Here is a 16,212-nt window from a genome sequence, read left to right on the forward strand (position 1 = left end):
CATTAGCATTGTGAAAATCCCAGTTGCTTTGTAGGTTGTTTCATTTTCCTTTGAAATGAAAAGTCTTAAATGAGCTCTTTTCATCCTTGTAATTTTTTTCTCCTCCACTCAAGGCACTTTGTGACACCATTAATCACTCACCTCTGTTTGTTTGTCCTCCTTCTTTCTCCTGTTTATCGAGCCAGAGACTGACACAGATTTCCCACCTCCACCCCTCGTCATGTGTGAAGGTCTTGTTTGTCCCTGTGTGTTTGTGTGTAAAACAGCAGGACCTTCAGGATCGGGGAGTAAAATATATCTCGCAACACTAGCGTAGCGTGCCAGAGGTGTCTTGATGGCGATGGAGTCATACTGAGCTAATGAAGCTCCAAACCTCAGCTATCGATCCACCTCGCAATGGTGCTTTACAGAGATAACTGAGGAGGAGAGCAGTGTGTGGCCTCACGCGCGCTCTGATCTGTGTGACATCTAATTCTGTGTAATGAACCCTGTGCACCAGAGAGCATGATGGGGGGCTGTCTATGGTAATGACAGGGATTGCATGGCCTGGGCGGCTTTTGAAAAGCTTTGAAACACTGCTGGTTAGCTCACGGGGCTTTCCTGACAACGAGGAATTTATCACTAAAACAAACAGCTCCTGTAAAATGACTTGAAACAAAGTCACTCTGCAAAATTGTACGCATGCTATATTACGGTGAAGTTACTTTCTGTTGGGGCTGAGCAATTAATTGAAATTTGATTGAAATTGCAATATGTTCTACTGCAATTTTCAAATCACAGCAACATTTGTTAAAGGCAAAATATGTCAGGATACCATTTTAAATTGAATATAGTCATGCTGCAGAGATGTCCTGCCATACACATTATATTCTACAGACTTAAGAAAACATCTCTCCTCGCAAAAATCACAGCTTAATAATTTTAATATATTTTTAATTGAAAATTATAATAATAATAATGTAAATATTAACATTCCCTCCAATATCACAAATCATATCATACTTGCAGTATCAGCCAAAATAGTTGCAATTAGATATTTTTTCAGAATCGGTCAGTCCTACTTTCTGTTTGTAGTTCCTGGTTGGAGGAGCTGATTTATACATTTCTCTGCTCTCTACAGCAGCACCGATTTCGTACTTGTCTGTCCTAGAAGAGGAATCTATCCTCTGTTACTCTTCCTGAGGCTTCTCCCATTTTTATTCTGAAAGATGTTTTTGTGTTATAGAAGCTTTTCCTTACCTTACTTTACCTTACCTTAACTCACATAAGCCCTCCCTCCACCGAATCTCATTTGAAATATTGAAAACACATTGAAATAAATATTCAGCAGCGGGATCACAATCTGAGAACAGTGTATCAGAGCAATAAATTTGTTTGAAGGTTAGTAGTGTGGCATTGCACTGGGTGAGGGCACACTACCAGGATAATGTTTTTTATTTGCAAGGACAGCTCATAAATGTTTCTGTTGGCCAACAGAGGCCAAGAGTTGAACAAAGGTTAACTACAACGCATGAGTCTGCTCAAGCTGGCCGGTGATCGCACCAAAACAGGCAAAACACCCTTGAATTGTCAGTCGCACTGGCTTTCAAAAGAAGATATTCGAGCGCTTATGTGACTGCAACATTAGGTTACATTAGACTGAAAACAAGAGGGGGAAATATAATCCAGGAACATCCATGACTCTGAAGGATAATCGGGCAGGAAAATGTTGTGGTTTATAATACTGTGAGAAAGGTTGAAAATCTGAGAGCTAGAACATCCCATCACTCATGATTTCCAAGCCAGATCCTCTGCATTCACTAATGTAGGTCCTGCGGCCTGACGCAGGTTTCCCTCAAACGTCCAATGTTAGATGATTTTTGTCCACTATTTGGAATTGTCTCCTGGCTATTTTCAACCTTGTGTTACCCATTTTGATGCGCTACCTATCAGCTAGCCCATATCGCTGTCAGATCATTGACGTTGTATTATTAATTACCTATGTTTGTTTGTCCTCCTTCTTTCTCCTATTTATCGAACCAGAGACTGACACAAAATGTACACTTTTACCCTTGCCCATAACCATATTTTACCTGTTTTTTGTGGGTTACCCAGCAGGATCTAAGTGTAGGTGTGTTGTTGCTGTTGAAGTGGTACTACTACTGGTCATACCACAGCATGAAACCTGCTTCAACATTTTTTGCCACTTGAGGCGGCACAACAAGCTGCAAATTCAACACTGATGTAATATCGTATAATAAAGTTGTTATGCTATGTTACCTTACGTTACAATCTGTACAGAGTACACACACACACACACACACACACACACACACACACAAGTCCTTTACCAGGGGAAAAAATGGAAGAAACCTCTGGATGGCTATGACAAAAGTGGCAAAAAATGCCTATTTACACATCCAGCAGACAGTCGCATTAGTATTTATCTGGAGTCGTGTTTTCTGGCCACCTGGCAAATGGAAGTCCAACATTCACTTTCCTTTCAGTTTTAGTTTGGTCTCCACATGTCCTCATCAAGTCCTGGGGGAAATATCTGGCTCTTTAGTTGCTAAATGCTCCACTATGTTCACCAGCTAGTAGCTAAACTGTGTCTGTCTGCTGTTTGGTGCTGGGCAGGTAGTGCACAGTGGGATTATCAGAGCTTTCTCACTGAAAACAGCTGCCTCCTCCGTCTGGAAAGAACTCTGAGGAGAGAAGTCAGACTGAGCCAAAACACTACAATTTTGTGCTGTTAAACTGAAGCAGTGAGATGAAAGACACTAAGTGACTATGAGTGACCCCTTTAACATTATACGTAGTCATTTCAGCTGCTTCTCATATAAATACTGATAGATAGAGGGACTTAAGATTGTAAAACCCTCTGAGAGAAACTTGTGATTTCTGGCTGTATAAATAAACTTCACTTAAATCTGGGGATTTGATGAAATTTAGCATGATTGCAGAGGCCATAATTACTCTTTTCACAGAGGTGGTGATGGTTTAAATTCCCTCCATCATTCCTGAGTAATACGAAGTGTCAAACAAAACCTTCATGACACAGTACTTTGAACACTCCCCCTTATCCCTGCAGAATTAAAATAGACCTGAGGAGGGAAAAAAAAGCTTTTCCTTTTCCATGACCACCTCTGCTGCTGGTGCAAATGAAAATGCCCTTCCCAAAATAGATCATTTTTACCCTTCAGATGTCCACTTTTATTTTAAGCCCGGTGACACCATGCCATCCATCACACCCAGCGTTTCAGATGTGAGCAGCCCCAGGGAAAACACTGATACAATGCAGGGAAAAGTGTGATAGCGTGCTGCTTCTGTGGAGTTAGGACCTCTATGGTTAGACTACCACTAATTTCATCTCAGAGTAGCATTTAGACATTTTCTTTGTGTGAGTGAAGTGGAAGTCATTCCTCTTTTTAGGGTAAACATTGAAAATGGATGCCCTGCCTTTCCAACTCTTCCCTCAAATTACCACTTGACATGGCCAAACATCGCTCCGCATTATTGTCTGCCAGGAAAATGCATTTCTGAATGCTTTTATTGAATGTTTTGGCTGGGTGGAAATTGTACGAAGTGTACCCAGCGCTTTGATCATCTTGACCTGGAAATGCGATAGTCACCCCACTTCACAGAGCTCCCTGACACCTGGGAAACTGGATCTGGTATTCTTGATACATGATCTGCACCGCAGCACTAAAGACTTAACTTCTCCTGTTTCGCAGTCGGCAAAGACTACTGATGGGAACTGGAATTTCACATGGCTCAGACTGAGGCTTTTTTTTTTCTCCCACAAGCCACTGGAGTCACAACATTCGGAGCCTGGTGGAAAAAATGGCCTGTATGATTTTTATGAACGAGATTCCTGCAGCATTACTTTGACTTCAAACACAGAGACGCACAAAAAGCTTTTTATTTGGAGATCACATTTTTCATTTTTGTGCATCAAACCTTGTGATAGATTTCTGACAGATGTTGTGAAGCTACATATCAGTGCACACACCAAAAGACAGATATGAGCTCTTAAGATTGAGTCATCAATTAGAAGTTTTGTTATTGTTATGTTTTAGCATCTCTGATATTCCTTTTTTTTTTGGTTAGTTTTTAGGGTGTCCTGCTTCATTTTGTAGCAGATGTGGACCTCGCATCATGGATTAAAACATTTAACATAAAAACTGCAGAACAATTATTCAAATTTGTTGAGCCTCATTCCTAGGTCATGAAATACTTATATTTTGGGAATGAAACTCAACAGTCAACTATCATACCCAGCTGTGATTGGCCAAAGTCTTCCATCATGGATTGGATTTTCGAAGCCCTGAAAACATTGCCAAGACAAGAAGCAGAAGTCTGTTTTTGGTGTCAGTTGCATAATGTTAGCATAATGAAAGAAATACTGAAATACTGTCAACTCCAGCTTTTACAGCGAATTCCATATATTTAATGTTCTAGGCTTTCATGTAGAAACTAAAATGATCACGAGACCAAATGTGTCAAGATCTGCCTGGCTCAGCAACTTCGTTGGAGAATCTTCAGACATTTCAAGTATTGGTGATGTTGCTTTCAGGAGTGAACGTTTTGTTCCTGGAAGTAGCCTGGTCCCAAATAGCTAGCTGTTAGCAGTGACAGGAGCCAGTTGATTATGTTACGTTCGCTGTTAAGTTGAACGCTGTTTTGTGCTTGAAATTCCCATCCTTGTGGGAATTTGCTTTGAAGGTGAGGATGGGATGATTTAGTACACTTTACAAATTGGGAATTGTTACCCCCTAGCAGGGACTAGTTGCTCAAGAAGATTTGGGAAACAAGTAGCAAACTCTACACATACTGTTTTCAAAGTGTCCAATATTGATACCATTTAGGGAAGAGTCTGAGAAAACCTTAAAGTATATTTTTGGACCTAATGGAGCCTCTACTGCGTGTGACAGCCTTTAATTGAGCAGGTGACACGACATAGAAAAATCCTACTAAATTCACGGCTAACAGAACAAATTGGACATGGAAAAACTAGCCTTTACAATCAGAGATAACATGAACTTATATAACTTTTTCTTCTTTCTATAAAGTGCATAAAGAAAAACAATGAACACGAAAGAAACAACTGTCTGGAATGATCATTTTTTAATCATTGCGATAAAGTAACAAAAGAAAAAAGAAATGCCCCTCCATAATTGTGTCCTAGGCATCACCATTCATTACATTTGCCATTTTGTTTTGCTAAAATCAAACATTTCAACCATGGAAACACAGTGTTGAGTGTGAAGTTGTTTTGATCTTGAGCAAGCAGCAGTTCCAGAGGCCGACCAAACGCTCAGTTCTGACCCAACACATTTTGAACGGACACTGCACTAGTTTGCACTGATAAAGCATTTAAAAGATTGTTTTGTAGTTTTATGATGAATTTTTTTGTCTGTCTTGGTTTATTTTAGCATTTTGAAACCATTCTCACCGTAACACTGGAAGCAGTGTGTGATTCAGATCAGTAAAAACACCACTTTAAATCAAAATGGACTTGATTGCTCGAATAGGATTGAAGTGTTAGAGTATTAGAATATAGTTTTAGTGTTACATGGATATAATTCATTCAGAAGTCAGTTTATGTATTTCAGCTCTGAGCAGTGTAATGTGACGGCACTGGCAGTGGTAGTGAGGGCTGGAAGTAAATTACACAGAGCCAGTGTGTGATTAGAGAAGCCGTGGCATGGCTTTTAAAGTTCACCGCCCCTCAGGATATTTGATCGAGCCGCCGGCCTTTGATCAGTGTTAACATTACGGTAACCATGACAGTTTATTTTCAACTACCAAAAAAAGACCATTTGTGTCAGAAAACAATCTCCCCTTCCTCTGACACGTTGGCACGCCGCAAAAGAAAAATGTCAGGGTCAGTGATGGGCCATTAGCCCAGAGTGAGTTCCTTTTGTGCTCCAAGATCCATTTAAAACACCTTTTTAGTCTTGAACAGATGGTACCGTGACACAGCAACCACAGGCGCTGACCTGGGCCTTAACTTAAAGACATTTCCAAAAAACCACAGGACATACAACACCACAGAGGAGCGAGAATGTCTGCCCAGAGAGTGAATGACACCATGAATGTGTAATAAAGCATTCACCTGCTTAGCACGGCTGTATTGTAATGCCTTGTACATTTGATTGACTACACAGTCACCCTCTATTCATTGGTATTATACCCTTTTCTTTTTCATGGAGGTCGCTCCTCCGTCGCTGCAAATGTCATAGTGCTTTAATGAGAACTGCACTGTAGCCCACAATGGAAGCTTTTCAGCCAGATTAAATGTATCACTGTGCTGAAACTTTCCTTTCCTCTCTCCCCCCTTTGCCCCTATTGTGACACAGTGGTTTTACAGAGCAGCTTGTTGCTGAAAAACAAGGTTAAGAAGATCAGTATCAAAGGAGGAGTGTTTTTGTGTGGCTTGCAGGAGAGTCTCGCTTCAGGTTTCCACCTGAAACACAAAGGTGTTTTCTTACCTGATTTGTATTCATTCACACAATGAGTGGACCTGCCTCTCTTGTTTCCAAGTAAGGAGAGTCCAGACGAGACTTTTGTTCGCCCTATCATCGGATACGTGCGTGTTGCTTCCTCCAGTACGAGCCTTGGAGCCCAGCCACAGGCTTTGTCCTGGATGGATTTTTTCCTGCCCTTTTTCCTCTTCTTTGTTGCTCTGTGTTATGTTCTAAGAAACCATTTCAGATAAATGTTTCAGCACTACCGCTGCTTTTTTTCCCTTTTGGCTCCTGTGTTATTTCAATAATACCAAGCCTTGTCACCCTAAAATTGCCTTGTCAGACTCCAGAACCCACAAATTAGCAGTTTAAAGTGCTTCAATCCATAGGAGGCTGTAGTTCAGTCCATTCTGGCCCATGTTGTGCTGTCAAAACACAGATAATGCCGCCTGTACAGTGGCACTGTACAGATTAATTTGTTTGGTTCAGCTGAGGTCAGTCAAACAGCTGAAAACCTGATGTAAGTAAATATCATTCTGTTTTCAGGGTTTTTTCCTGACTGTGTCCCCGGATTCGATCCTGAAGGTGGCGAAGCACGCTTCAGATAACAACAAAATCTTCTGCATGAACCTCTCAGCACCCTTCATCAGCCAGTTCTTTAAGGAGCCCTTGATGAAGGTCATGCCTTACGTCGACATCTTGTTTGGCAACGAGACGGTAAGTGAAACAAGACGCGTGTTCAGGCCTCCTCAGGGCACGTTTTCTGTTTGCTAACACATAACACATTAACATGTAGAGTACATGAGTTTCTGTGTCTGTTTATATTTATAACCACAAAGGAGGTTATATTTTTAGTCATGTTTTGATTTTAAGTTATTTAATAGAATATCTCAAAAGCTTGTGTGCTTATATAGTGTATAGTGCCATGTGGCCATATACTTCATGTTTTGTCTCCTTTAACTCCTCACAAGCACAGAAGCAAAATTAATTTTCTTCCAAATTCTTTCATCTGTGACAAACCTATCAGTTAAGCCATAAAATATTTTGCAACATATGAATTTCAACATAATAAATGATAATGTATTGATGGTCTTAGCCACAATAGCAGCATGGAACTAGGGATGACAAGGTCAGTCCACCAGTAGGTCTGCCCACCACTTTAGTCCACACTGAAATATTAATTGTCATGATTGCTTTTGCAGTCATTCATGGTTCTTCAAGGAGGAATCCTAATGACCTTGATCCACTGATTTTCTTTTCTTTGCCCCGTAGTACCAGCATGAGCTTGGCGTTTTGGTTTTGACTGAAATGTCCCAACAACTGTTGGATTGATTACAGCAAAGTTTCGTAGAAACATTCACGGTCTGCACAGGATGAATTGTCAAAACGTTTTGGTTTTGTCCTTTGAGGTTTGTCCTTTGACATTTCCCTTTCCCCCAGAAGTAAATGTAGTTTAAAGACTTCTGAGTATTTTCTGTCATTATAGTAAGAAATTGAAAGAACTGTGCAGTCATGGTGGAGGTATGTACTCTCTGAGTGCCTTATAGTTCAACACTATATCCTCTCACATTGTTTAAAGCATCAATCAAATTGCCACTGTCCACTGTTTCATTCCACTCATTGCTCTCATTTCTCCTCAGTATCCATTTAACTTCTCACTTATCACTGCCCCATAAAGAGATGAATAAGAATTAGCCCAGTAATCATTCATCTCAATCGCGTCACCATTTCATGCCGGTTGATCCATTGATTTTTCCCCGGCTCTGTGGAAGTGAGTGGCTGGTTGGAGGTCAAGCTGTGGTCACAGACCGTGGTGCTGCTGGGAAGTATCCTCTAACAGGCCAGCTGAGCTTGACTCGGAGGCTCCGCCTGGACAAACTGCACCTTCGGGGGGGAGGAGGAGTGGAGGAGGGGTAGGGGAGTGGATAATCACTGGACTGAACTCGCCTCCCCACTGCTAAAGCTACTAAACAGAGCCCTGTCTCCGGGTTAGAGATGGGGTCCACAGACCAGGACAGAACTGGAAGAAACTGCTCAGCATTTGAGGATTTATTGCTGTTGCTGACTTCAGCATTTTCCTCTTTTCTTTCCTCTCCCCAACATAAGACCTCCCTTTTACATATGCACCTCTCTCTCGCTGCCTAATTGCTGTGAGGAACGATTCTGTCTCCTAAACCGCGGTGTACATTTTGCAAGCGTTATGTATTTTCGGGTGGGTGGTACTGTAACTGTTTGCTTAAGAAGTTTGCTCACACCTCCAGTCATTACAGTTTAATGACTCTGGATAATTGCAATGCATGTTTGTTGAAGGAGATTATCTTTCGGAGACTCTGTCAGGGCTTGCTCTCCGGAATTGAACCCGGCTAAGACCGCCAGAATAAGAGATTCAGTGGGAAACAGAGCAGATATTCACTGCTCGGCAGCCTCAAGCAGTGAGGTCTTCCAGGGTCTATATAGGACTAATGCCTGTCCAGAGTGTTTTGACTCCTTTTGGCCTTCCTCTGTGTTGGCTGCTGGGAGGAGGGAGTGGGGAATGACTGCTCATACAGTCGAGCCCCAGACCTCCCATTGTGCACAAGCCAGACAAGGTTGGCGGTCATGCAGTGGTGCATGGTGAGTGACAGGCAACAGGGCTGCCTCGCCCACGCACGCCCATCCAGCCCCCCCTGGCCGTCCTCTCACCCCGACTTCCACCCCCCAAAGTGATGGATCAGCCTCAGCCCGCGATGCTTTCATAACAAGTCAGTGACAGTCAGGATCATGCAGACTGACTCCTATAGCCTTGCAGAATGTGCCATAAGGGAAGGCTAATGTGTCTGCCTGTCTCTGCCTCCCTCTCCCACACTTACTGAGTCACGATACAGAGCTGCGCACAGTTGGGGAAATATTTAAAGCCTTTGGAAGACATGGCTTTAAATAGCAAAAGTGTGTATATGATATCAAAATTTAGTTCCTCATTAAGCATCCGCAAAGATCTGAATGATGTATGTTCATAACTATTAGACATCCTAGTGAAAAAAAAAAAAAAAAAGCAGATTTTGCTGTTTAGACCATTTCTCGAGACTATGTGGGCGTGTCAGATCACATTTTGATTGACGTCTCCCTCAGGAGTCCCAACACAGGAAGCTAAGCACTACTGCTGTCTGTGGTAGACAGATCCAGCAGCAAAATGTGTTTTAGCCACCTACAAAATTCAATATCAGACTCTTTGGACAAAAACAGTAATTTTACATTGCAGAACACAGGAGTGGCTGGACTACCGCTGCCTCGATCGGTTAGTTTGTTTCTGTTTGTGTGACAGTATCAGGAAAATGAACAAAAAACATCAGAAGAGCTCACTCAGCGGAGTGCAGATCTCCAACAGACAACCTGAAAGAAATATTTGTAGTTGTGCACAAAAGATAGTATGCAGTATCCATACTAGCAGTAGTATGCAAGATTAGCTGCAGACAAGCTCCAGGTCCATTCATCACGCACACTTGCGAGCGTGTGCACACACACACATGCACACGCAATCACATGATCTCCTCCAGGCTAACACCTGGTGGAGATCATGAGATGATGACAAAATTTCAAATTTAGTAATTTCTAATGCTTTTTAGATGCTTACTGTTATGTGCATGAAAGCCTAAATTACACACAGAGGCTTTAAAGCAGCTGTAAGATCTCGTGGTTCGAAAGTGACTTATAATAATTTTCGGCAAGACTGAAGTTTTTCAGAATCGACTGCTGCATTATTTGTCATGACTGGGATCTTATTTCAGTCAGATCACAATTCCCTTTTGATCGTTTGAAGCCGTCGTGCAACACCGCAGACTCCAAAAAATGTCAATAGCCTCTGTTTCTTCTCTTGTTTTCGCCTGCGTCTGATGTTGAAATGTGTCTGTGTTTCTGACTGAGTCTCCCCTTGGTAATTCTGCTGTAACTCGATCCTGCTGGTACTTGTTTGAAACCTGGCATCAGCAGGCCCTCCCTGGCCTATCGGCAGCCTCGTACTTATATAACAGTCTCCCATCCATCCTGTAATTACTGCCTTTTTGGGGCATAGTGTAGTGTCTGTTCCTTCACTGGCGGGGGGGGGTGGGGGGCGGACAGGCTAGCGTCGCCGTTTCTGCGTTGCCAGGGCCTCTGAGATGGTGCCGACGGAGGCACATAGACATCAAACGCTACTTCACTTAATTGGCAAACATGTCGTGCGATAACCTGGGAACAGCACAGGCCTAATTGAGTCCTCCTGTGCTGTCCTCCTCTGACTACCTGACATGGAACCCAGGGCATTACATTTCCCTCCATTTAATGGCTGCAGTTAATTAGGCCCGAATGAGGGAATCATTACCGCTGGAAAAACCACATGCCAGTGGATTCGCCGATAAAATTAGCCACAAGTTGCTTTTGCTATTTGAGCATAAGAGATAAACCGCACAATGGGGGAAAGGATTGGACTATTACTGGCGGATTTGTATTGTGGAATTTTAGACATATCATAGACAAATGGAACGATTAATCAAGAATGAATTAATCACCCTGACTGATGGTTTTTTAAGCCAGGATTCATGGCTTTCTCAATTTAGATCATTTCATGTGCTTGGGCTCCTATTTTTTATCTGTGCAAATGGTTTAAAACGTGCTTCTTTAACCCCCGAGACCCCGGTAGTATTCCAGAAAGTTGCTGCAGTTCACTGAGAGCCCTCAGCTAAATGAGCATTTTCCCACTCAATCCAAACAATCATCTCTATCTCAAAAAACAGAAAGAAATTGACAATCACAAGTTGTTTTCATTTGAAAAAAGACAGTTTTTTCTTGAATTTAATACCAAATATGTGGAATGTGTAGTGATTCAGTTTGATTCAACATATTTTAAAAACTATCTGAAAGAACGACAAGTAGTGCTGAAAAGTGCTGTTAATAGCCGTGATGAAAGGAATCTCAGGCTGCCTAAAAGAAGAGAAAATGACTTCAGATCAATTTTATAACAAATATGTGATCCACAACATTTTTCTCTGTCTGCTTCCTGAATGAACATTGAGAGTCTGACAACAATAAGTCCTTCACTGGGTAACGCTAGAATTTCAAAATAAAAGAGGACAAACAACAAACAACTGTAATGTGGCAGTAGGTAGTGTTTTTGTCAAGTTTTACAAGGAAAATCATCTATTTAGATATGGATGGTTGGTCAGTCAGTCGCACTTCCTCCAGAAAACACTGTCCATCTCCGGCAGTGTCGAGTAGATTCCGCTGTTTACTGATGGTGACAACGTAACGTGATCAAACAAAAGTTTTACAATGGCGTTTTCCACGATTGTGTTGTAGGTAGTTTTTGGCAACTTATATGAGGAAAAACTGATGAATTTATATGTGTAAAAGTTGCAACCCATTCAGTCATCCCTCCCAACTCTTTGTCGCACTTACCCCAGAAACAGCGTCCATCTCCGGCAGTGAGAGCCTGGGAGGTCACGATGTTTACTAACAGCAGGAAAAAATCACAGATCTCAATGTTACAGTGACAACTTAAAGTATCTTTGTGTTTTGATACACAGGAAGTGATTTTAAAATGGTGGGCACTACAGTCTTAGAAATAAAGGTACTAACACCAACCATAAAGGCTTCTTTGGCTTGTCCCCATAGGAAACCCCTTTTTGGTTGGTAAGACCTTTTCTCAAGGTTCCACTTGGAAGTCTTATAGAGGGTTCCATCTAGAACAGATGTTGCACAATGCACAAGGACATAAGAATCTGACATGCCCACTTTGGTTCCCCATTAAAACCTGCTTGGAACATCCAGGAACCAACTTTTCAGTTGCTTTTTGGTGGAAATAATCAGAATGTTTCAAAATAAGGCGCTCAAACCAGAGTGGGACCGGTTCCATGCTGGTGGAAAAGTCTGAATGGTTTCACTCAAAGCCCCCCCATAAGAGGTTCTACAGAGAACCCTTCTATGGTGCAATGATTCCACCAAGAACCTTCTAAGGGTGCTGACAACAACCCACCCAGGCGGTTCTACCAAGAGCCTTTTCACATTCCAGGAGTTTTGTCAACGAATCTTGATGAAAGAGTTCTTCAAAGCTTTCAAGAATCCGTAAAGAACTGTGTCCTCCAAAACACTTCTTAATGTAATTGGTCTTCCAAAGAACCCTGCATGAACCCTTTCTTTTAAAAAAGGGTTATTCAGGATCAAATAGTTCTGGGTATAACTTCATTACTTAAGGAGGAACCCTTATTTTTAAGTGTGTATGGGGTCTAGAGGGTTAATAAAATCACAGATGAGGAGCTTAGGTTTTTTTTGCCCCACAGTCAATACCCAACAACCTCCTCGCTCCTCTGCCATTAACATTATATACCACCCCCATACAGGAGCTCTTCATGGCTTCCATTGCTGTCCAATGTGTTCTGCAGCTCCACACTCAGAGGGAGCTTATTTTTTATGGGTCCCAGCCCCGTCTTCCAAACGAGAGACAGCCATTGTAATTGAATACTCAATAGGTGAGCCATTTAACAAAAGTGGAAATGGCATTCGGCTATGTATTAATGTGCTTTGCTGAGGCAAAAGGAGCCATCATCATTTCAATGTTCAAGCTGTTTTAAAAGAGCATTTAGCCTGCCATCTCTCCAGGCCATGAGAGCAAAATGACACGGATTTCTTCCTCCTCTGTACTTTGTGTGAATGTTCCTCGCCTAATATTTTGTGTGGTTATCTCGCTTATTTTCCCATCCATCCCTCAGCACCTCTTCCTGATCTAGGTGGAGGGATACAAGCAGCTCCACAGAAGGTTACTGTCATGAAAAGCCCCTCAGGCGTTTTGGCTCTCAGCCCTATTTTTCTCCATCTGCATGCAGTGTGTGCGGGGTGGTGGGGGCTCTAATGATTTTTCCAGGACAGGCTGAAGTGGGTGTACAAGTATATATATGTGTGTGTGTTTGTGTGAATGGAAAAAAAAGCAGGCGGAGGAGATACATAGGCAATATGGCATCATTTCTTACCATCTCTCCAGATTCGTCATTTGGCTTTGTTTGTTTGATAGACTGCTTGGAAGCCTTATCTATGTGGCGAGGCCCGTGGCTGTTTATCGCTTGGTGTGACGTATGCACGACCATGGAAGTGCGTGCTCTCTGCTGTCAGTACGTGTGGATGATGGCAGGTTCACTAAAGGCCCCTAAGGGTATGAGGGGTGTTCTCGCACAAAAAAAAGGAAGAAAAAAAAAAAGAATAGGAGAAAGAATTTCCCCTTGACAGCTCACCCACAGCGGACTCGAGATGTACTTCTCAACGGTAGCTTGGGGAAAATATCCCGTCTCACTGCCTAAAACAAAGAGATGTGAGAGCCAGATTAGCGTATTACCGAAACAGCTTTCCTTTTAGGCTCTTCCCTCTCCCCTCCTGTCAGAGCTGTCTGCAGAGAACGGCGGAGAACATGAGACATTAACCTCCATGTGTTTATTCACAAGGCCCCACAGGCCAACTGGGAGGATGAACACAGAACCATCTCTAAAGCTAGCGAAGCGGAACAATCACAATGTGTCATTGGAGGAAAAGACATGAAGTATTAGCTGCTGCTCTCCTTTGTGTCTTTCACAGCTGAATTTTAATTGAATGTGCTATTTCTGTGATGAGTCACATGCCTTCCGTTCAGCGCCAGAGTACATTGACCTTCAGTGTGACGTACAGTCACTGAGTTGTATGATGAGTCATAAGCACGCATTAGCTGTGATGATTCGCTAAATGCAAAAGCTGCCTTTTTTTTTTTTTTTTTTTTTTTATTGGAAGAGGCAAAGAAACGTTTGGCTGTGCAGAAATTTTGGCATAGTGGCCGCAATCAGAGGTGCAAGTCACATGACATCCACTAGACCGAAAATGTCTTCCCATACACAATCATTAAAAAAGATATGGCAGTGAAAGGAGAGGTTTTCAATCAAATATGCTCCAAAATAACTATTTTTATCCACAGCAGTGATGGCTGGTGACTCAAAAAAATTGGGGAGGACAGGAGGAAAACCAGCCCACGGCGTCATGTTGTTTTTTACTAGTTGACCACTTGTCTCATTAGCATTGTAAATCAAATGTATCCATGATCCTGTAATTAAAACTATCCAGAGAATTAATTCAGTTTATACAGACTACTCTTCCAAACTCTGCTTAACCAACGACATTATTACTTGGCAAAACTCAACATGCACACAGTGAAGCTGATCATCTATCATCTACACTGCTTTAAATGTGTGGCTAGTGCAACAAAGACAGTATGTGTCATGCTGCATCCTTTCCCCTTGAATATGCATAAATATAAAATGAATAGTCCAGGAAAATAAAATGATTGTTACAACTAAATATAGTTCCAACAATTTGACACCTTCCTCTACAGTTTTAAATGTCAGACTTGTGGGTTTTAAGGAGAAAAGTAAAGTGGAAATCCTCCACGCTGTGCAGGAGTGCACGGCACGCCACTACAGTCCCACTGTTGGTCCAGCCCGGACAGCTGAGGCAGCGAGGCTGCGCCAACAAAACGGGCTCTCCCTCCACTCTCCCAGTCCAAATCCATTCTCAATGTTCTCTGTAACAGGCTTTCAGGGCTGCTACAACATGCTGTAGAGCAAGTTTCAAGCTAGTGCTCAATTTAAAAGAATGTAATGTAAAGATAAATCTGAAAAAAAATTTGGACTCTGTTGCAAGAGCCTGAATAAATTGATTTTTCATGATGTGTTTTAAAGTAGTTTGCAATTTCTGCTTTGTAATTTCTTTTCTAATATGACAGTACAAAAACAGCGCAGCTTCATCACACTCATGTGCAATACAGTGGTAGAAAAAATGTATAGAAACTTCCACTCAGCTGTAGGGTTAGAGAGCTGATGGCCAGTGACCATCCAGTCAACCATGTCGCCAGCAGAGAACAACTAACTAGTCTTTTGGTTGAGTGGTTTGGTTTTGTTTTATTTTTGTGATAAAACAATTGACATGTTTCAATGACATGCTAAAATCTAGTCTGACAGTGGCACAAGTAATAAAGAGTTTCAAAGTCAACAAACGGACATTAATTTGTGCAGCAGTAAGATTAGCAACTATAAGCTATCAGTCAACCCCAACTGAGTCTGCAGTATCAAACGAGTTTTACATTGAGAAATTGTGCATTTTGCTCATGAATTCAACATTTCACTTGCAGGAGGAAGATTGTCTTGTTTAATTACAATCTCCCCTTAAAGTTACAATTCTTAAGATTTCAGTCCTGGTTGATTTGGCAGCACCTGAGTTTGCTGCCGGTAACAGAAAGTGCGAACAACAAAACACTCTCTCAGCTACTTTTGTTAGAAATAACTACATCGTAAGAACAACTGGTGTATTTCTTTGTGCTGCAGCCAAGCAAACTATTGTTGTTTTAATAAAGAAGTCAGGCAATAACTGGCCTTTTTTTTCTTTTCGGTTGACCTTGCTCATTCTGTGAGCAACTCTGATTTGATTTTATGCTGCACATGGCATGAGTCACTGAACAGCAGCACACAGTGAAAGGAGTTGGTTACCATGCTGAGATGCTGGAGATGTGCAGCCTGTGGCCTGCAGCTCTACATCTGACAGCTCACTGTGGCTGCTCCTTCTTGTTCCATTACTCACTGACATATTTCAAACTGATCCACTGTCAAAAAAATGCCAAAAATGGCTGTTGTCTGGTTTTGTAGATGCACTAGCGGCCAGTGCTAATCTCATTGAGAAACACATTGCATTTCCTGTGACTACTTCAGAATAAGTCATAAAACTGAATGTGAGGCTGCAGCAGTAG

The 16,212-nt window shown here is 41.9% G+C and overlaps 1 protein-coding gene across 2 annotated transcripts in view; it reads left to right on the forward strand.

The window, feature by feature from the left end:
- adkb (adenosine kinase b) overlaps positions 1 to 16,212 on the forward strand; it is a 146,846-nt gene that overhangs the window by 102,061 nt on the left and 28,573 nt on the right. For both annotated transcript variants that reach the window (XM_084740620.1, XM_084740621.1), the window contains exon 7: positions 6,996 to 7,166. In XM_084740620.1, coding sequence (XP_084596746.1) covers positions 6,996 to 7,166 — 171 coding nt within the window. The remainder of the gene's footprint in view (positions 1 to 6,995; positions 7,167 to 16,212) is intronic.

The sequence above is a fragment of the Lutjanus erythropterus genome, chromosome 17 (assembly GCF_056507025.1).
Source record: "Lutjanus erythropterus isolate fLutEry1 chromosome 17, fLutEry1.hap2, whole genome shotgun sequence".
NCBI lineage: Eukaryota > Metazoa > Chordata > Actinopteri > Lutjaniformes > Lutjanidae > Lutjanus > Lutjanus erythropterus.